This window comes from Thalassophryne amazonica, chromosome 4 (genome assembly GCF_902500255.1).
Source record: "Thalassophryne amazonica chromosome 4, fThaAma1.1, whole genome shotgun sequence".
Taxonomy (NCBI): Eukaryota; Metazoa; Chordata; class Actinopteri; order Batrachoidiformes; family Batrachoididae; genus Thalassophryne; species Thalassophryne amazonica.
In genome coordinates this window covers 132,060,080-132,082,537 of record NC_047106.1, presented here as the reverse complement: position 1 = coordinate 132,082,537, position 22,458 = coordinate 132,060,080, and the positions used below count along the sequence as shown (strand labels likewise).

Genomic DNA, 22,458 nt, shown 5'->3' with positions numbered 1-22,458 from the left:
TTGTTGTCATTTGAAGTTTTTGAGATTATTTTAGCTGAGCAACCTATCATTTCTGCACTTCTTTATATGTTTTCCCTTTTTGCAATCAACTTTTTAATCAAAGTACACTGTTCTTCTGAACAATGTCTGGAACGACCCATTTTACTCAGATCGGAGAGAAATGAACTACAGCCAGCGTGCACAACATTTACTGCCTTAGTCCTTAAATAAGGGCCACCTGTAAGGGTGTAACAAGGGTCAAAAAGAAAAATGGAGACACTACTATTTTTTTGAACAGCCTAATATTCTTTCACTTTCTATGAAATAATAACAAATATGATCACTTGTTCTTCATGTTGTGATTAATGTTCAGCATTCCCAATGCATTTGTGTGTTTGGAAATAAAAACTGCTATAAGGACTTGGAGCTTGACTCATTTTTTAAACACACTACTATTACTTTGAACACACCTGTAAGTGTTGTTCTGTTACCTTAGGACCTATCACTGCAGAAGAAAGATGATAATGTTCTCTGTGTTTCTGTTTTTCAGCTTTTTCCAAAGGTCCGGCCAAAATCTCTGTGTTAAGTTTCCCATGTTACACTGCCATGGAGATTCTCTGGACCTGCGTTACAGCATCACTGATCTGACTGTGTGGTCGTGAGCAGGCTGAGATAGGAATGGACGAGGAGTCTTACCAGTGTTTGCCTTATGACAGAGACATGTTTGCTGTATGATATTACTTTTTGTAAATCTGTGATCTGCTATCTCTGTTCTGCATGTTTGTGTTCCCATCAGAAGTGTTTAAACAGTAGTTGCAGGTCATTGTTTTTCCCTGTGATTGCTCAATTTAGTTTTCACAGAGAGCTAAACCAGCCTCCTGTTTACTGCGGCTGAGTTGACCGTTGTGACTCTGAAGTTACAAAGTGAACAGACTTTTATATTTTTGCTAATCTGTGTACATACGTATCCTTGTTTTTTTTCCAAATGTGCCAACCTTCTTGATTCTGTTACTAGGTATTTCCTGCTGGCATTGTCATGTGGATAGTCTACGGTTTTACAGGCCCAAATGCCGTCTTTGAATTTGTAAAAGATCAGTCATGATTATGAGGGACACAGAAAATGTTATTGTTTTTGTTGCACTAATCAGCTGCAGGACTTCTTAAAGTAGTTGTATATCTGCTTGTAACCTGAGTCCTACCCTGTTGTGTTGACGTATACAAGGCCACTTAAAAAAGATTTCTCAGCGTCACTCGGAAACAAAGGTTTCTGGAGGCTGAGGGCGTGACCTTCCTCTGCAAGGGGATAGTGAAGCTTGGACATCAGTGAACAACTTCATTAACCACGAAGGCTAATGAAGACTACACTGAAAGAAATACTGTAAGAACAGTCTTTCTCCTGTGATGTTTTCTGGGTACGTCCGAGAACTTTTTGAAGTGCCTGTGTATGATTTGCCTGGGATGAGGTTTTACCCAGGTAATATTAAGTTGTGTAATATTTGGCTCTGCTGTCGAAAGGGTTCTTGTACATTGTATTAGGGGTAAAACAATTTCGGATAACCAGAAAAGAACTTTAAAGTCCAAAAAAAAAGTGCAGTTTCTTCAGAAATACTAACCTGTCCTGGATATGTAACATTCTGAACACACTAGCAGATGATAAATGTTTTATTTTTTCCTAATGACTAATGAACAAAGGTCACCTGGTAACTCAATAAACATGTTTGTTTCATCGTATTATAACAGCATACGGTCCATCCAGAAAGTATTCACGGCGCATCACATTTTCCACATTTTGTTGTTACAGCCTTATTCCAAAATGAAGTAAATTCATTTTTCCCCTGAAAATGCTACTCACAACACCCCATAATGACAACATGGAAAAAAGGTGTTTTTGAAGTTTTTGAAAATGTATTAAAATTAAAAAACTTAAGAAATCACATGTATTCACACCCTTTTCTCAATACTTTGTTGATGCACCTTTTGCAGCAATTACAGCCTCAAGTCTTCTTGAATATGATGCCACAAGCTTGGTGCACCTATCTTTGGGTAGTTTTGTCCATTCCTCTTTGCAGCACCTCTCAAGCTCCATCAGGTTGGATGGGGAGCGTCGGTGCACAGCCATTTTCAGATCTCTCCAGAGATGTTCAATCAGATTCAGGTCTGGGCTCTGACTGGGCCACTCAAGGACATTCACAGAGTTGTCCTGAAACCACTCGTTTGATATTTTGGCTGTGTGCTTGGGGTCATAGTCCTACTGAAAGATGAACCATAGCCCCAGTCTGAGGTCAAGAGCGCTCTGGAGCAGGTTTTCATCCCGGATGTCTCTGTACATTGCTACATTCATCTTTCCCTCAATCCTGACTAGTCTTCCAGTTACTGCCGCTAAAAAACATCCCCACAGCATGATGCTGCCACCACCATGCTTCAGTGTAGGGATGCTGCCTGATTTCCTCAAAATATGATGCCTGGCATTCAGGCCAAAGAGTTCAATCTTTGTTTCAGTAGACCAGAGAATGTTGTTTCTCATGGTCTGCGAGTCCTTCAGGTGACTTTTGGCAAACTCCAGGTGGGCTTTTTACGAAGTGGCTTCCGTCTGGCCATTCTGCAGCAATCCACCAATCAGGCCTGCATGCAGAGATGGTTGTCCTGGAAGGTTCTCCTCTCTACAGAGGAATGCTGGAGCTCTGGCAGAGTGACCATCAGGTTCTTGGTCACCTCCCTGATTAAGGCTCTTCTCTCCCGATTGCTCAGTTTAGATGGGCAGCCAGCTCTAGGAAAAGTCCTGGTGGATCTGAACTTCTTCCATTTATGGATGTTGGAGGCCACTGTGCTCATTGGAATCTTCAAAGCAGCAGAAATATTTCTGTACTCTTCCCCAGATTTGTGTCTCAAGACAATCCTGTCTCAGAGGTCTACAGACAATTGCTCTGACTTAATGCTTGGTTTGTGCTTTGACCTGCACTGTCAACTGTGGGACCTTTCATGTTGACAGGTGTGTGTCTTTCAAAATCATATCCAGTCAACTGAATTTACCTCAGGTAGAAAGCTGTAGAAACATCTCAAGTTTGATCAGTGGAAACAGGATGCACCTGAGCTCAATTTTGAGCTTCATGGCAAAGGCTGTGAATACTTATGTACATGTGATTTCTTAGTTTTTTATTTTTAATATGTTTGCAAAATCTAAAAAAAGACCCTTTTTCAAATTGTCATTATGGGGTATTGTGTGTAGACTTTTAAGCAAAAAAGTGTCCATTTTGGCATAAGGCTGTAATATAAAATGTGGAAAAGGCGAAGTGCTGTGAATACTGTCTCAGTGCACTGTAGTTATGTTTGCTGGAAGAGTTCTTTTCTACTTGGTTTATACACAATATACAGCACTGATACATTTATAAATTAATATGTTGAAGAAAGAACATGTTTTCTGTGATAGTGAAGCTGTTGTAGGTTTTGATTGTGTTTATTTGCAGTATTCAATGCAGTTGTTTACTTTTTAACTTTTTCCAGTGTTAGTTTAATTTTCCAGGGACGTTTGTCAAAAAAGTGAGTAAATGTATAAACAATCAATAAATATATCGGCCTCTTATTCTGGTTTCCACATTTTATGACTGAAATACCCTTTAATGACCAGCAGATGATGCTGTGCAGCCAAGTATAACTTCAGTGATGTTGTTCAATTTTGCTATTAATGCTATTGACATTACTTGGCAGTGGATTAGTGGGGTCCCTGGTCCAGAATCTGGATCTGGATCCAGATCACCTCCAAAATTCAGTGGAGTCTTCCATGCCCTCTCTGTGGTGCGAATTTGGTGAAAATCCGTTTAGTAGTTTTGAAGAAATCCTTCAAAGACTATAAAGGAAATCTTGATCCAGAATCTGGATCCAGATCACCTCCAAAATTTAATGGAGTCTTCCATGCCCTAATATCTATGTATGGCGCAAATTTGGTGAGAATCCGTGAATTAGTTTTGAAGAAATCCTTCAAAGGCTATATAAAGGGAAATTTTGATCCGGGATCTGGATCTGGATCACCTCCGAAATTCAGTGGACTCTTCATGCCCTAACGTGTATCTGGTGAAAATTTGGTGAGAATCCATGAAGCAGTTTTGACATAATCCTTCAACTCCTACATAAAGTGAATCTTGATCCAGAATCTGGATTCGGATCCGGATCACCTACAAAATTTAATGGAGTCTTCCATGGCCTAATATGTATCTGTGGTGAAAATTTGGTGAGAATCCATGAAGTAGCTTTGATGTAATCCTTCAAAGCCTCTATAAAGTGAAACTTGATCCAGAATCCGGATCCGGATCACCTCCAAAATGTAATGGGTTCTTCTATGGCCTATCTATCTGTGGTGAAAATTTCGTCAAAATCCATTCAGTAGTTATGATGTAATCCTCCTAACAGACAGACAGACAGACAGATGAATAAATAATGGCCAATGATTTTATTCTGTCCTTTGTGGTTGTAATTAAATGGGAACATGGTATTCATGTCACTCAAGGTTTTTAGCCGCAGATGTTTCACAGGTTTAAAAAAGATGACACCTGGTTTTAGTCCCATTTCAAGAAATTGGTCTTGTACTTCTTGTCCTTGAACTTAAATTTTAATTCAATTTATTTTATTTGTACCACGCCAAATCACAAGAAAGCTGCCTGCCTGCCTCAAGTTGCTTCACATGAGTAAGGTGTAACCAACCCCTAGAGTAAGCACACAGGTGACAGTGGTAAGGAAACACTCCCTCTGATGATGTTGAGGAAGAAACCTCAAGCAGACCAGACTCAGAGGGGTGACTCACTGCTTAGGCCATTCTAACAGTTACAAGGTTTTACATAGTTTTACAAAGCTGAAGAAAAGGAAAAAGAAAAACCAGAATAGCATCAAAAACAAAGTGCATTATTGAGATGAACATGCAGTCATTGGCGCCACAGGCAGGGCACCGTGGGATAAGTCCAGCACCCTGGGGTGCAGGGCCAGTGTCCATCCATCACATCATCAGTGGGCCACAGCACAAACTGACCTCATGGAAGAGTACATTCCAAAAGCAGATTGCAGTGTACTACATTAACTTCAGCCAGGGCATCTCAGTCCAGCGTCCTGTGGTGTGCAGCCGTCAGTCTTGAGCGATGTCGTCAGTGCCTTGGAAAGAGCGAAAAAGAGCTGAATCAATCAGTCAGAAACAACTGCAACTTAGGTATGAGTTCACCGGCGCTAAATCGACAGAAAAGCAGAGAGAATACTAAGGTGATCGCCGGCAGCTAGCCCTGAGCTTCACTAACAGACCCAGAATTTAGATGAAGTGAGGCTGTGACCTGCTTCTGTTGCTAATAAGATGAGTTAAAGGGATAGAATGTGTTCGGTTGTAATTCCTAATTTTTCCCAGGTTGCTTGGGAGCGTACTCAAAATACTCAAAACTGATAGGAAACGGACTTCAATTTTAGATGTTGTATTGAATAGATACCTTCACTGAACAGATCATCTCTATTTCAGCTTGCATGCTGACCACACACACACATTCACTCCAGCTCCGCCCCCAGATGGGCGGGCCGTTCCCCTCAATGTGGATCAGTAAAATTGTGTGATTGGTTGAAAGATGTTGCATTTTGACCAAGGTTGGGTAGGATTACTTTGAAAGAATACATGTGGATTACATGTATGTATGTACATACATTTGGATTACTTGTAATCTGATTACTTTTGGATTACATTTCAAAGTAATCCTACCCAACCTTGATTTTGACCTTTATCTGCGGTGAGTGCTCGCATTGAATTAAACAGTATGTGTAAAAGCAACGCTGTGTTCTGTCCGTGTAGTGTGGTAAACAGAAGAACAATATTAAGCATGGCATATAATATAAAGTTATTATTATTATTGTCATTATCTGGGGATATGAAGTTATTATTTGTATTATATGAAGTTAGCAAAGTAGCAAATTAGCCATGAGACGTACTGTCCCAACAAAACCAGTTCCTTACTATGCCAGTATGCTAGCCATACGAGCGGGAGAATACATGTGTCTTAAATCTGAACTTGAATGTCTCTATGGAATCTGACTGTTTTATCTTTACAGGGATATCATTCCACAAAACAGGTGAATGATAAGAGAAAGCTCTGTGGCCCACAGACTTTTTATTCACTGTAGGGACACAATGTAGTCCTGCGTCCTGAGAACGCAGAGCCTGGGCCGGTACGTAGGGTTTATGTTGGGAATGTGTAGTGACACGGACCCACAACAAGGGGCGTAAATGAACGGACAATGAAAGAGTCGAATATGAACACTTTACTGTTGTGAATGAGCACAACCACAATACAAATACAGAATTTTGCAAACAGTCAATCCACAAAGGTGACGTGTGAGCAGGCTCGAGGATAGAAGACGTCTGTCCTGAGAAGAACTGGAACCACACGATTTCCTCCGCCACCGAACCTGGAGAATACTGGAGCCGCCAAGTCCCGAGTCCCCAGGTGGCCACCGTCTCCGAATGTCAGATCTGATAATGCTGGCGAGGAGCAGAAACAATAAGAAGTGGGTGTGTGTACACCCAGTAACAACAATGGTGGAGATTCCACCTCCACCTCTTACACACACTCGTGCAGCTCCTGTCTCAACACTTATCTGGCTGGGGTGTGAAGCGAAGCCATCGCTGATTACACCAACCTCACTGATAAGGCACTCCACAGGAAAGCAGCTGCAAAATGAATTCAGACTAAGACACAATTAGATTCTGGCTGAGGATATTACCTTCACAGGTCAATGATATCTCGGCAACGAGGTGGAGATGACGTCCGGGTTTTATGGAGTAGTATCATGAAGTGTAGATGGGTGACAGCTGTCATGAGATAATGAGTGACAGCTGTCACCCCCGGCTGTGTCCGTGGCGGCAGCGCCCTCTCGTGCCTGAAGCCCGCACTTCAGGCAGGGCGCCCTCTGGTGGTGGGCCAGCAGTACCTCCTCTTCTGGCGGCCCACACAACAGTTTAAGCAGGTCAACTAAGTAGGGAGATGCTAGTCTATGAATAATTTTATAGGTTAGTAACAGAACCTTAAAATCTGATCTCACAGGGACAGGAAGCCAATGAAGAGATGCCAAAATGGATGTAATGTGGTCAAACTTTCTGCTTCGTGTCAAAAGTCTGGCAGCAGCATTTTGAACCAATTGGAGAGCCCTAATGCTGGACTGCGGTAAACTAGAGAATAGAACATTGCAGTAGTCCAGTCTAGAACAGACAAACGTATGAATCAGGGCCTCAGTATCAGCCACAGACAGGATGGGATTAATCTTTGCTATATTTCACAGGTGGAAGAGAACAGTCTTTATGATATCTCTAATGTGGAGGTCAAAGGACAGCATGGGATCAAAAATTACCCCAAGGTTCCTCACTTTGTCAGTGTGATGTATAACACACAAGCCTAGGTTAAACATTAGCTGGTCAAACTGATGTAGATGTCTCACTGGACCAAGGACCATCATTTCAGTCTTTGAGTTTAAAACTAAGAAATTACTGGACATCCACCTTATCACTGTTGCAATGCAATCTTCTAAAGCCTCATTTTGGCTTCTCTTCACTGGCATCCTGTCTCTGCAAGGTCGGATTTTAAGGTGCTGCTATTAACTAATAAAATTATTCATTGACTAACACCTCCCCACTTAGCTGGCATAATCAAACCCTACGTACCGGCCTGGGCTTTGCGTTCTCAGGGCTCAGGACTATTTTTGTCCCTATTGTTTCTTATCGTGCACCTGCTTTGTGGAATCTCTCTGTGTCAACAAAAGAGTCAGATTCTGTAGAGACTTTCAAGTCTAGACTTATAACGCATCTATTCTCCCTCACATATGACTAGCATACTGGCATAGTATGGTACTGTGCTTCATATTCCTTTAAAGTCATTTTATTGCAACAGAACAGGTCTCTGCCTCAACTTTATTTAAATTCTGAGTCTGTTCGTGAAGCTTAATGGCCAGCAATCACCTCAGTAATTTCTCTGTTTTTCTTTCAACTTTCTGCTGATGAATTATACCTTCAGTGCAGTTTTTCCAGCTGATTGGGTCTGCTTTTTTTCTCTCTGTCCGAGGTACGAACGACGTTGCATGGAATTGTGCGACTAACAAATCCAAACCGCAAGGGGCCAGGCTGATCCTGACGCATGTGCTGCATGCTTTACTCTGCATTCGGAGGTGACCCTGTCGCGGGGACAGGCCGACTGACGGCGTGAGGACTGACGCCTGAGTTGACATCTCATCTTATTTATATTATTATGTTGTTTGATTTCCTGTTTTCTGTTTCTTCAGCTTTGTAAAACTTTGCAAAACCTTGTAACTGTTAGAATGGCCTAAGCAGAGGGTCACCCCTCTGAGTCTGGTCTGCTTGAGGTTTCTTCCTCAATATCATCAGAGGGAGTTTTTCCTTACCACTGTCGCCTGTGTGCTTGCTCTAGGGGTTGGTAAAGTTAGACCTTACTTATGTGAAGCGCCTTGAGGCACCTTTTGTTGTGATTTGGTGCTATATTGCTTGCCTCTACTGGTGGTTGGCTCTCACTGCGGTATTGTATCACTTCCTGTTCCGGAGCACAGCGGTGTTTTGCTGTATCTGTTAGCTGTTTAATCTGTGCAGTTAGATTGATCTAGTTACCTAGATAACGATTTGTTTCACAGTGTAATCTTCACGTGCTTTAACTAAAGCACTCCCTCTGCTGAATCACCTCTAAATTATTTACACGTTATTCACTTTGCGTGTTTTTAGGAATCCGCTAGCTTAGCGCAGCTACTAGCTCTTAGCCGGTTTAGCATGGTGGCTTCTCCTGTCTCTCCCGCACTTTTCTGCTCTGGGTGTGAAATGTTTAGTTATTCCTCGGCTTCCTTTAGCAGTAATGGTACTTGTAATAAGTGTAGCTTATTCGTAGCTTTGGAGGCCAGGCTGGGCGAATTGGAGACTCGGCTCCGCACCGTGGAAAATTCTACAGCTAGCCAGGCCCCTGTAGTCGGTGCGGACCAAGGTAGCTTAGCCGCCGTTAGTTTCCCTCTGGCAGATCCCGAGCAGCCGGGAAAGCAGGCTGACTGGGTGACTGTGAGGAGGAAGCGTAGCCCTAAACAGAAGCCCCGTGTACACCGCCAACCCGTTCACATTTCTAACCGTTTTTCCCCACTCGGCGACACACCCGCCGAGGAACAAACTCTGGTTATTGGCAACTCTGTTTTGAGAAATGTGAAGTTAGCGACACCAGCAACCATAGTCAATTGTCTTCCGGGGGCCAGAGCAGGCGACATTGAAGGAAATTTGAAACTGCTGGCTAAGGCTAAGCGTAAATTTGGTAAGATTGTAATTCACGTCGGCAGTAACGCCAATCGGAGGTCACTAAAATTAACATTGAATCGGTGTGTAACTTTGCAAAAACAATGTCGGACTCTGTAGTTTTCTCTGGGCCCCTCCCCAATCGGACCGGGAGTGACATGTTTAGCCGCATGTTCTCCTTGAATTGCTGGCTGTCGGAGTGGTGTCCAAAAAATGAGGTGGGCTTCATAGATAATTGGCAAAGCTTCTGGGGAAAACCTGGTCTTGTTAGGAGAGACGGCATCCATCCCACTTTGGATGGAGCAGCTCTCATTTCTAGAAATCTGGCCAATTTTCTTAAATCCTCCAAACCGTGACTATCCAGGGTTGGGACCAGGAAGCAGAGTTGTAGTCTTACACACCTCTCTGCAGCTTCTCTCCCCCTGCCATCCCCTCATTACCCCATCCCCGTAGAGACGGTGCCTGCTCCCAGACCACCAATAACCAGCAAAAATCTATTTAAGCATAAAAATTCAAAAAGAAAAAATAATATAGCACCTTCAACTGCACCACAGACTAAAACAGTTAAATGTGGTTTATTAAACATTAGGTCTCTCTCTTCTAAGTCCCTGTTAGTAAATGATATAATAATTGATCAACATATTGATTTATTCTGCCTTACAGAAACCTGGTTACAGCAGGATGAATATGTTAGTTTAAATAAGTCAACACCCCCGAGTCACACTAACTGCCAGAACGCTCGTAGCACGGGCCGAGGCGGAGGATTAGCAGCAATCTTCCATTCCAGCTTATTAATTAATCAAAAACCCAGACAGAGCTTTAATTCATTTGAAAGCTTGACTCTTAGTCTTGTCCATCCAAATTGGAAGTCCCAAAAACCAGTTTTATTTGTTGTTATCTATCGTCCTCCTGGGCGTTACTGTGAGTTTCTCTGTGAATTTTCAGAACTTTTGTCTGACTTAGTGCTTAGCTCAGATAAGATAATTATAGTGGGCGATTTTAACATCCACACAGATGCTGAGAATGACAGCTTCAACACTGCATTTAATCTATTATTAGACTCAATTGGCTTTGCTCAAAATGTAAATGAGTCCACCCACCACTTTAATCATATCTTAGATCTTGTTCTGACTTATGGTATGGAAATAGAAGACTTAACAGTATTCCCTGAAAACTCCCTTCTGTCTGATCATTTCTTAATAACATTTACATTTACTCTGATGGACTACCCAGCAGTGGGGAATAAGTTTCATTACACTAGAAGTCTTTCAGAAAGCGCTGTAACTAGATTTAAGGATATGTTTCCTTCTTTATGTTCCCTAATGCCATATACCAACACAGTGCAGAGTAGCTACCTAAACTCTGTAAGGGAGATAGAGTATCTCGTCAGTAGTTGAACATCCTCATTGAAGACAACTTTGGATGCTGTAGCTCCTCTGAAAAAGAGAGCTTTAAATCAGAAGTGCCTGACTCCGTGGTATAACTCACAAACTCGCAGCTTAAAGCAGATAACCCATAAGTTGGAGAGGAAATGGCGTCTCACTAATTTAGAAGATCTTCACTTAGCCTGGAAAAAGAGTCTGTTGCTCTATAAAAAAGCCCTCCGTAAAGCTAGGACATCTTATTACTCATCACTAATTGAAGAAAATAAGAACAACCCCAGGTTTCTTTTCAGCACTGTAGCCAGGCTGACAAAGAGTCAGAGCTCTATTGAGCCGAGTATTCCTTTAACTTTAACTAGTAATGACTTCATGACTTTCTTTGCTAATAAAATTTTAACTATTAGAGAAAAAATTACTCATAACCATCCTAAAGATGTATCGTTATCTTTGGCTGCTTTCAGTGATGCCGGTATTTGGTTAGACTCTTTCTTTCAGATTGTTCTGTCTGAGTTATTTTCATTAGTTACTTCATCCAAACCATCAACAAGTCTATTAGACCCCATTCCTGCCAGGCTGCTCAAGGAAGCTCTACCATTATTTAATGCTTCGATCTTAAATATGATCAATCTATCTTTATTAGTTGGCTATATACCACAGGCTTTTAAGGTGGCAGTAATTAAACCATTACTTAAAAAGCCATCACTTGACCCAGCTATCTTAGCTAATTATAGGCCAATCTCCAACCTTCCTTTTCTCTCAAAAATTCTTGAAAGGGTAGTTGTAAAACAGCTAACTGATCATCTGCAGAGGAATGGTCTATTTGAAGAGTTTCAGTCAGGTTTTAGAATTCATCATAGTACAGAAACAGCATTAGTGAAGGTTACAAATGATCTTCTTATGGCCTTAGACAGTGGACTCATCTCTGTGCTTGTTCTGTTAGACCTCAGTGCTGCTTTTGATACTGTTGACCATAAAATTTTATTACAGAGATTAGAGCATGCCACTGGTATTAAAGGCACTGCGCTGCGGTGGTTTGAATCATATTTATCTAATAGATTACAATTTGTTCGTGTAAATGGGGAATCGTCTTCACAGACTAAGGTTAATTATGGAGTTCCACAAGGTTCTGTGCTAGGACCAATTTTATTCACTTTATACATGCTTCCCTTAGGCAGTATTATTAGACGGCATTGCTTAAATTTTCATTGTTACGCAGATGATACCCAGCTTTATCTATCCATGAAGCCAGAGGACACACACCAATTAGCTAAACTGCAGGATTGTCTTACAGACATAAAGACATGGATGACCTCTAATTTCCTGCTTTTAAACTCAGATAAAACTGAAGTTATTGTACTTGGCCCCACAAATCTTAGAAACATGGTGTCTAACCAGATCCTTACTCTGGATGGCATTACCCTGACCTCTAGTAATACTGTGAGAAATCTTGGAGTCATTTTTGATCAGGATATGTCATTCAAAGCGCATATTAAACAAATATGTAAGACTGCTTTTTTTGCATTTACGCAATATCTCTAAAATTAGAAAGGTCTTGTCTCAGAGTGATGCTGAAAAACTAATTCATGCATTTATTTGCTCTAGGCTGGACTATTGTAATTCATTATTATCAGGTTGTCCTAAAAGTTCCCTAAAAAGCCTTCAGTTAATTCAAAATGCTGCAGCTAGAGTACTAACGGGGACTAGAAGGAGAGAGCATATCTCACCCATATTGGCCTCTCTTCATTGGCTTCCTGTTAATTCTAGAATAGAATTTAAAATTCTTCTTCTTACTTATAAGGTTTTGAATAATCAGGTCCCATCTTATCTTAGGGACCGCATAGTACCATATCACCCCAATAGAGCACTTCACTCTCAGACTGCAGGCTTACTTGTAGTTCCTAGGGTTTGTAAGAGTAGAATGGGAGGCAGAGCCTTCAGCTTTCAGGCTCCTCTCCTGTGGAACCAGCTCCCAATTCGGATCAGGGAGACAGACACCCTCTCTACTTTTAAGATTAGGCTTAAAACTTTCCTTTTTGCTAAAGCTTATAGTTAGGGCTGGATCAGGTGACCCTGAATCTTCCCTTAGTTATGCTGCTATACACTTAGACTGCTGGGGGGTTCCCATGATGCACTGTTTCTTTCTCTTTTTGCTCTGTATGCACCACTCTGCATTTAATCATTAGTGATTGATCTCTGCTCCCCTCCACAGCATGTCTTTTTCCTGGTTCTCTCCCTCAGCCCCAACCAGTCCCAGCAGAAGACTGCCCCTCCCTGAGCCTGGTTCTGCTGGAGGTTTCTTCCTGTTAAAAGGGAGTTTTTCCTTCCCACTGTCGCCAAGTGCTTGCTCACAGGGGGTCGTTTTGACCATTGGGGTTTTTACGTAATTATTGTATGGCCTTGCCTTACAATATAAAGCGCCTTGGGGCAACTGTTTGTTGTGATTTGGCGCTATATAAATAAAATTGATTGATTGATTGATATATAAATGAAAATTAATTAAATTTTATATCGAGATACGTATTTTGACATACTGGCAGAAAATCAACATATCATGCATGCATTCTTCAAAAGCCCATATCACTGACATTATGTGCCACACAAACCTATGAAAAATATATGAAAGCTGAAATTGTACTCTTTCTGGTGATATACATTAATATGATACGGGGGGGCGAGGGTGAAAAAAAGTAATATTTTGTCAAAACATTCTTCTGAAAAGGGTGCATATGAGGTTGTATTCACACTGTACTACATGCTTTAAAGAAAATGCGCATCATTTACCCTTGTCTCTGTCATGCTCGGCCCTGATCAGGGTGTTTCTTTCTTTTGTCCACCTTCTGCTCTCGCTTTATTCGTTGTTTATTTCTGCTGTTCTCATGGTTTTGCTCTGTCACTTTGTTTCTTTGTTACTGTATACTTTAGCCATCTTTCTAGTTTTCTGCAGCCAGTTTGTGTTTGCAATATTGATCATTAGTTTATCACAGGTTTATTTTCTCATTTGTGTTATCAGTTATGCGGTCATGTCGGTTTTTGTTTTCTGCTATCATGTGGTCACTGTTTTCCTGTTGTTTGTTTAACCACTTGTTTCCTCGTCAGTTCCGGTGTAGTTTTGCATTTAGTGTTTATTTCTCATTTATTCTAGTTAGTTCTCATGTCCATGCCTGATCCTAAGTTCCTGTTCATAGTCGTATTATATTCTGTTTAGCTTAGTTCATAGTTCGCTGTAGTCCCTCACTCATATCTGATTCTGTTCTCACTTCACATCATTGCACCTGCCTCATGTCTTTGTCTCTCACCTTGTTTCTATCTGCTTTATGTTTCGATTCACTCACACTATCTGCACCTGCCCTAGTATCTTTGCTCCTTATATCACTCTCTTCCTCCCTATCTTGCACAGTGTTTAATCCACTAGTCACACCTCCTTTTGAGAATCTTCCATCCACTAGAGGTGGGCGATACTGGGAATTTTGGTATTGATCCGAAAGCAAGTAAATACAGGCCCAGTTTCGCCAATATCGATACTGATACCGATACCTTTTCATATTTAAGCTTCATAGATCCAAAGGATCCAAAAGACCTAGGATAGAATTTCGCCAAACATTGTACGTGACAACAAAATACTTTATTATAATCAACATTTTTGTTTAAAAAATATCACTCAACACAACTTAAAAGAAAATCTCCTGAGGTAGAGGGCTGACAAACCACAATACAAGGGTGCGCTACTCCGTGTTGTGTGACACAGCGCAGCACTGCTCTTACAGACAGAGAGTAGACTTTGATGAATCTGCGTGCGCAGCAATCAGTGCGTGCGGGAGAGAAAAACAGCTTGAGTATCAATCTTTTTACACAAGGATCGTTCAATATCAATACCGACGTTGGTATCGATATTAGGATCGATCCGCCCACCTCTACCATCCACACATTCACCTTGTTACCTAATCACTCTGCACATGCAAGCACGTGTGTGCCATGCGCAGGCTTAGTGGCTCATGCAGCCGTTATGAACACACACACACAGACGCACAGCTGAGTGATCATTTCAGCCCCACACGTGTGCGCGTAAGGAACACAGCGCTCCCATTCTGGTCCTGTGTTTGCCATCCAGATGTTTGGACACTGGGCAGTCTTCAGCGCCTTTTATGGCTGTCTAACAGCAGTCTGTGTCATCTTACCTCTTGTCTACATGCACTCTGGATGCCATCGTGCAGGTGTGGATGAGGTAGAGTAGCTGCGTTCTGACACAGCTGACCACGCCTCTTTTCCTCCTGACTGCGTCTGATGATGGTAATATTTGCTGTTTCAGCCTGGTTCCTGCACATTCTTACTATGTGTGATGGAGACATTAGCTTTCCAAAAATACCCAATTTGTTGAGCTGTTGGAGGGGTGCATCAGGTACCCCAGTAGCACATGGACTATACCAAACTACTTCTCAACCTTGTTTTTGTTTTTGATGTAATGATGTTTGTGATGTGTTTGGCACCACCGTCCACATGACAACACCGTCTTAACCAAACTTGTACATAAATGTCATTAAAATGATATGTGATGGGGTGTAACGATACACAAAAATTGATACATAAAGTTTGGAAAGATAAAGTTCGATATGTACCTCGGTTACGAGGTCACGGTTCGGTTCGTTTTCTGTACAGTATGGGAACAAAATGCAAACCTAAATTTACTTGTTGTTTAAACCAACAATTTATTGTAACATTATACAAACAGGAAAATAAAATAATTGCAAAGTGCTGCCTGATAATAAGTTAAATAAAATGTCAAATAAATCAAATCAAATCAAATCAATTTTATTTATATAGCACCAAATCACAACAAACAGTTGCCCCAAGGCGCTTTATATTGTAAGGCAAGGCCATACAATAATTACAGAAAAACCCCAACGGTCAAAACGACCCCCTGTGAGCAAGCACTTGGCAACAGTGGGAAGGAAAAACTCCCTTTTAACAAGAAGAAACCTCCAGCAGAACCAGGCTCAGGGAGGGGCAGTCCTCTGCTGGGACTGGTTGGGGCTGAGGGAGAGAACCAGGAAAAAGACATGCTGTGGAGGGGAGCAGAGATCGATCACTAATGATTAAATGCAGAGTGGTGCATACAGAGCAAAAAGAGAAAGAAACACTCAGTGCATCATGGGAACCCCCCAGCAGTCTAAGTCTATAGCAGCATAACTAAGAGATGGTTCAGGGTCACCTGATCCAGCCCTAACTATAAGCTTTAGCAAAAAGGAAAGTTTTAAGCCTAATCTTAAAAGTAGAGAGGGTGTCTGTCTCCCTGATCTGAATTGGGAGCTGGTTCCACAGGAGAGGAGCCTGAAAGCTGAAGGCTCTGCCTCCCATTCTACTCTTACAAACCCTAGGAACTACAAGTAAGCCTGCAGTCTGAGAGCGAAGCGCTCTATTGGGGTGATATGGTACTATGAGGTCCCTAAGATAAGATGGGACCTGATTATTCAAAACCTTATAAGTAAGAAGAAGAATTTTAAATTCTATTCTAGAATTAACAGGAAGCCAATGAAGAGAGGCCAATATGGGTGAGATATGCTCTCTCCTTCTAGTCCCCGTCAGTACTCTAGCTGCAGCATTTTGAATTAACTGAAGGCTTTTCAGGGAACTTTTAGGATAACCTGATAATAATGAATTACAATAGTCCAGCCTAGAGGAAATAAATGCATGAATTAGTTTTTCAGCATCACTCTGAGACAAGACCTTTCTAATTTTAGAGATATTGCGCAAATGCAAAAAAGCAGTCCTACATATTTGTTTAATATGCGCATTGAATGACATATCCTGATCAAAAATGACTCCAAGATTTCTCACAGTATTACTAGAGGTCAGGGTAATGCCATCCAGAGTAAGGATCTGGTTAGACACCATGTTTCTAAGATTTGTGGGGCCAAGTACAATAACTTCAGTTTTATCTGAGTTTAAAAGCAGGAAATTAGAGGTCATCCATGTCTTTATGTCTGTAAGACAATCCTGCAGTTTAGCTAATTGGTGTGTGTCCTCTGGCTTCATGGATAGATAAAGCTGGGTATCGTCTAATAATACTGCCTAAGGGAAACATGTATAAAGTGAATAAAATTGGTCCTAGCACAGAACCTTGTGGAACTCCATAATTAACCTTAGTCTGTGAAGAAGATTCCCCATTTACATGAACAAATTGTAATCTATTAGATAAATATGATTCAAACCACCACAGCGCAATGCCTTTAATACCTATGGCATGCTCTAATCTCTGTAATAACATTTTATGGTCAACAGTATCAAAAGCAGCACTGAGGTCTAACAGAACAAGCACAGAGATGAGTCCACTGTCTGAGGCCATAAGAAGATCATTTGTAACCTTCACTAATGCTGTTTTTGTACTATGATGAATTCTAAAACCTGACTGAAACTTTTCAAATAGACCATTCCTCTGCAGATGATCAGTTAGCTGTTTTACAACTACCCTTTCAAGAATTTTTGAGAGAAAAGGAAGGTTGGAGATTGGCCTATAATTAGCTAAGATAGCTGGGTCAAGTGATGGCTTTTGGTTTAATGGTTTAATTACTGCCACCTTAAAAGCCTGTGGTACATAGCCAACTAATAAAGATAGATTGATCATATTTAACATCGAAGCATTAATTAATGGTAGGGCTTCCTTGAGCAGCCTGGTAGGAATGGGGTCTAATAGACATGTTGATGGTTTGGATGAAGTAACTAATGAAAATAACTCAGACAGAACAATCGGAGAGAAAGAGTCTAATCAAATACCGGCATCAGTGAAAGCAGCCAGAGATAACGATATGTTTTTGGGATGGTTATGAGTAATTTTTTCTCTAATAGTTAAAATTTTATTAGCAAAGAAAGTCATGAAGTCATTACTAGTTAAAGTTAAAGGAATACTCGGCTCAATAGAGCTCTGACTCTTTGTCAGCCTGGCTACAATGCTGAAAAGAAACCTGGGGTTGTTCTTATTTTCTTCAATTAGTGATGAGTAGTAAGATGTCCTAGCTTTACGGAGGGCTTTTTTATAGAGCAACAGACTCTTTTTCCAGGCTAAGTGAAGATCTTCTAAATTAGTGAGACGCCATTTCCTCTCCAACTTACGGGTTATCTGCTTTAAGCTGCGAGTTTGTGAGTTATACCACGGAGTCAGGCACTTCTGATTTAAAGCTCTCTTTTTCAGAGGAGCTACAGCATCCAAAGTTGTCTTCAATGAGGATGTAAAACTATTGATGAGATACTCTATCTCACTTACAGAGTTTAGGTAGCTACTCTGCACTGTGTTGGTATATGGCATTAGAGAACATAAAGAAGGAATCATATCCTTAAACCTAGTTACAGCACTTTCTGAAAGACTTCTAGTGTAATGAAACTTATTCCCCACTGCTGGGTAGTCCATCAGAGTAAATGTAAATGTTATTAAGAAATGATCAGACAGAAGGGAGTTTTCAGGGAATACTGTTAAGTCTTCAATTTCCATACCATAAGTCAGAACAAGATCTAAGATATGATTAAAGTGGTGGGTGGACTCATTTACATTTTGAGCAAAGCCAATTGAGTCTAATAATAGATTAAATGCAGTGTTGAGGCTGTCATTCTCAGCATCTGTGTGGATGTTAAAATCACCCACTATAATTATCTTATATGAGCTAAGCACTAAGTCAGACAAAAGGTCTGAAAATTCATAGAGAAACTCACGGTAACGACCAGGTGGACGATAGATAACAACAAATAAAACTGGTTTTTGGGACTTCCAATTTGGATGGACAAGACTAAGAGTCAAGCTTTCAAATGAATTAAAGCTCTGTCTGGGTTTTTGATTAATTAATAAGCTGGAATGGAAGATTGCTGCTAATCCTCCACCCCGGCCCGTGCTACGAGCGTTCTGGCAGTTAGTGTGACTCGGGGGTGTTGACTCATTTAAACTAACATATTCATCCTGCTGTAACCAGGTTTCTGTAAGGCAGAATAAATCAATATGTTGATCAATTATTATATCATTTACTAACAGGGACTTAGAAGAGACAGACCTAATGTTTAATAGACCACATTTAACTGTTTTAGTCTGTGGTGCAGTTGAAGGTGCTATATTATTTTTTCTTTTTGAATTTTTATGCTTAAATAGACAATATGTCAGTTGATGCTGTCAATTGATTTCATGAAAGCTGCGCTGGCACTTTAAGGTAACACTGTGTTCTTCTCTCAGTTGCTGTGGTGTTCCTGTGGTGAGCTGACCTAATGGTTGGGATCGTCTAGTGAATAATTAAAGTAATTTAAGTGAGCTGAACCTGCAGCAGCAGCATACCTAATGTCACATTGAACTTCTCTTGGCCTCGGCTGCAGACAAGAAACTGCACAAATGTCATCTCCACTCTGTTTTTTATTCATGGAACTGTTTTTTTTTTTTTTTTTTCTCAATTCTACTTTAGCTGCTGTGGGAGAGTGGAAACGAGCAGATCTGCTAATGACTGGTGGAATGCTCCCACACAGCATCCACACACCTCTCTGCCCTGAAGAAAGAGCTGCTCCTGCAGCACTGGGGAGCCTTTTCCTGTCTTTCTTTATTTTTCTTTTTTTTTTTTTTTTAACTCAACACTGATTCTGTAGAACCAATGTGGAGTGAAAATGAACGGTTACTGGTCTGCAGCCTGCTGGCTCAGATGGGATGAGATCGGTGACACTGTGAACATGTCACCTGGCTGTGGAGGAGTTCTACATTTTATTTTTATCACCTTCTTCCATTATTATTCTGCACTCTGAGTTCAGCTTCTGCCTCCTCCTCCATGTGTTCATTTTGACTTCATGCATTTCCTGGTGAAATTTTTCACCTGAAACAGATGTAGACACTCAGCCATATCAAAGATTTGGAACCTGTTAACACTGAAGTGGATGGAAATCAGCTGTCTGATTAAAAGACGGGACAAAGAGAAGCAGTGAGAAGTTGGAAAATATTTTGGAGTTAGTTTTACAGTAGGTGGTGTCAAGTGTTGGTGTGCCACTAGTTTCTATAAGCCAAAATATGATTATGCACTCACTGAATCCATGACTTGATTAATATGCAAATCAGGTCACTGATGTGATTGTGGTTGTTTTCCCACAAAGACTACCCATGTTCCAAACTTGGAAGGACCAAAAATGCTCTTCACTGTAAGACAGACACAGACATCATTCACATGAACACTAATGATCTAAAGCAGTGGTTTTCAGACTGTGAGGTGCGTCCACCCTGGGGGGTGCCAGAGTTCTTCGGGGGGACCGTGAGTGATTGGTATCGTAAACTGGTTGTTTTCGAGAATCATTAATAACCTTTTTGCTTAATGATTCCCTTATCGGTCCTTCAGGGCGGCCGTTGTTTTTGAGGGTGTTTTATCTGGAAAATTATCATTTCTTTACGCTGAATGCAGACCCTGCAGCGGGTCTGTAATCAACCACTTCTGTAAAGCTCTGCTTTGAAGCTTTAAACAATGAAGCAGTGCTCCGACCTGCTGCTTTGTTGGTTCATTGCTCTGCTGCTTTTCAAGAGCGACAAGTCCGTGAGTCATGATAAAAAAATTCTGCCGTTTAAAAAAGCAACATTCCATTTATTCATGAAAAATATTCAAGTGTACTGCTCCAGTGGGTCATCATGAAGAGAAAACACCAACTACATATCTTTCAGGCGTGTAGGAACAGCAAAAGGCGTACTGAAAGCAGCGGTGCTGACACCACTGAGGAATTGTGGAGCAGCAAGACAGAAGTGCATTTCACTCTCCATCCCTACATGTGGCGTGCCGGACTGCAGCACTGTAATGAAGCACGACCCCACAGCAGGCGTTTTCGCTCTTCTCTTTCAGCATCTTTCAGCTGATCACATCTCCCCTTTAAAACAAAACAAAACAAGTTAAAATGTATTAGAAATCACACCCATTTACATCTCTATCATCCATCATTCCACACCAGCGAATGGCGCAAAACACACCCACGTCACTTTGCCATGCTCAGGCTGCTCCGCTGTCCAAGGTTCTGAAAGGAAGGAGCGAAAACGCCCACTGTGGGTCTGTGCCGCTTTATTGTGCTATGCTCCACCGATGTCTGATCACCTCTCCTCTCCTTAAAAACCTATCTATATCTATCTATCTATCTATCTATCTATCTATCTATCTATCTATCTATCTATCTATCTATCTATCTATCTATCTATCTATCTATCTATCTATCTATCTATCTATCTATCTATCTATCTATCTATCTATCTATCTATCTATCTATCTATCTATCTATCTATCTATCTATCTATCTATCTATCTATATCTATCTATATATATATATATATATATATATACAGAGAGGCAAATAAGTATTTGATCCCCTGTCGATTTTGCAAGTTTTCCCACCTACAAAGAATGGAGAGGTCTGTAATTTTTATCGTAGGTACACTTCAACTGTGAGAGACACAATCTTAACAAACAAACAAACAAAAAAACAGAATCAGAAAATCACATTCAATGATCAGTGGCGGCTCCAGAGATTTTTTTTCTGCAGGTGCTGTGGGGGAGCTTGGCATTTTTATGAGAGAGCTATGAGCTTGTGTGTCATGACAGCTCTCTACACCTCTGTCACAATCACAGGCATGCGTACACATAGTCACATTCTGATCTGCGACAGTCACTAATGACATACAAAATGACCAAAATCACACACAAACCTAGGCTACTGTTCAATACAAATATTCACAGACCTCCACATGTAGCCTATAGCCTCGGGAGAAAAATGCCAACAGCAGGCAGAGAGAAAATCTTCCCCTACCATTGATGTCTTCATAACAGCACAATGTGCCTGTTGTTGTGGTTAAGAGCAAAAGCATCAGTGATTTGGTTGCTGTCCAGAGGCTGTGTGCTCTGAGGATTAAACGCCAGGAGTGACACTGTGTCACTGGTTTGTCTGTGCCTACTCCAGCATGAACGTCCTAAAATCATCAGACACAACAGGGATCTTCCCGTTGTAATCCAATTCCATCGTTTGCACAGTTTATTTTTCTCTTGTGATAGCGTGTGGTCAGCTCGTCAAAGCTTAGCGTAGCAGCGTCTTCATGCCAAACTGGAAATTCTGTGAGCAGACCCCCAGATTTCTTCATCTCATCATCACCATCAATCAATCCAGTCACTGCCATTAAATCCACGCATTTCGGGATCGTTGTCACTGCACCAGTTTCTGTCAGTCTCAGGTCAGCGCCATTAGTGACACCTGCGCAGCAATGTGGTCAGGGGGTGGAGCAACACATCAAATGTGAAACGGTTTCAATATTTTGCTTGAAATGGTCTGAAATCTCACACGATTAACCAATCAGATTTACAGAAAAATGTAATTTTCAGGAAGAATTTTGTGCTGATCAAGCGAAAACGCTTTTTGTTTTGTTTTGGTTTTGAGTCATCTCTTCAGATTATTTTTTGTCAAAATGGTACAAACTGTTCAAAATTTAGTGTGTAAACCAGAACAGAGCTTGTGCCCTGTTTAGTCGAAGGGTGGCACATGAAGGCTGGGCCTGAAGGTGTCAAAATACCTTATGCCCAGCAGGAATGGCTTTTGCCATTTGTCAAAATGGTGTGACAATTCAGGCATCAGTGCTTACTGAGAGAACTTCCTGAATCTTATCATCTGTCCAGCTGGACATTGTTGTGGACATGTTTATGCAAATGGCCCTCCTTCCACACACTCAAGTTTTTGCATTCCTCAACTTTCACTGCAGAGGCAAGATGGAAACGTCACTCGCTTGCTCCTGCAACCCCCCCCCCCCCCCAACACACACATGTTTTTGTTCACTTTTGGCTG

The 22,458-nt window shown here is 41.2% G+C and overlaps 1 protein-coding gene and 1 long non-coding RNA gene across 5 annotated transcripts in view; one reads left to right on the top strand and one right to left on the bottom strand.

Annotated features, from left to right (window-relative positions):
* ppp1r13l (protein phosphatase 1, regulatory subunit 13 like) overlaps window positions 1-1,849 on the top strand; it is a 41,893-nt gene extending 40,044 nt beyond the window's left edge. For all 3 annotated transcript variants that reach the window (XM_034168582.1, XM_034168583.1, XM_034168584.1), the window contains exon 12: window positions 530-1,849. In XM_034168582.1, the coding sequence (XP_034024473.1) occupies window positions 530-565 (36 nt within the window). In that variant the 3' untranslated portion in view covers window positions 566-1,849. The remainder of the gene's footprint in view (window positions 1-529) is intronic.
* On the bottom strand, window positions 22-21,846 carry LOC117508756. Of its 2 annotated transcripts, none has more exons than XR_004560189.1 (3): window positions 21,835-21,846; window positions 20,730-20,739; window positions 22-286 (listed from the first exon to the last, which is right to left on the bottom strand). It is a non-coding gene; the product is annotated as an uncharacterized LOC117508756 (long non-coding RNA). The 2 variants fall into 2 exon arrangements; XR_004560188.1 differs by lacking the exons at window positions 20,730-20,739; window positions 21,835-21,846 and adding exons at window positions 11,074-11,077; window positions 12,646-12,657.
* Window positions 21,847-22,458: the final 612 nt, after the last annotated feature.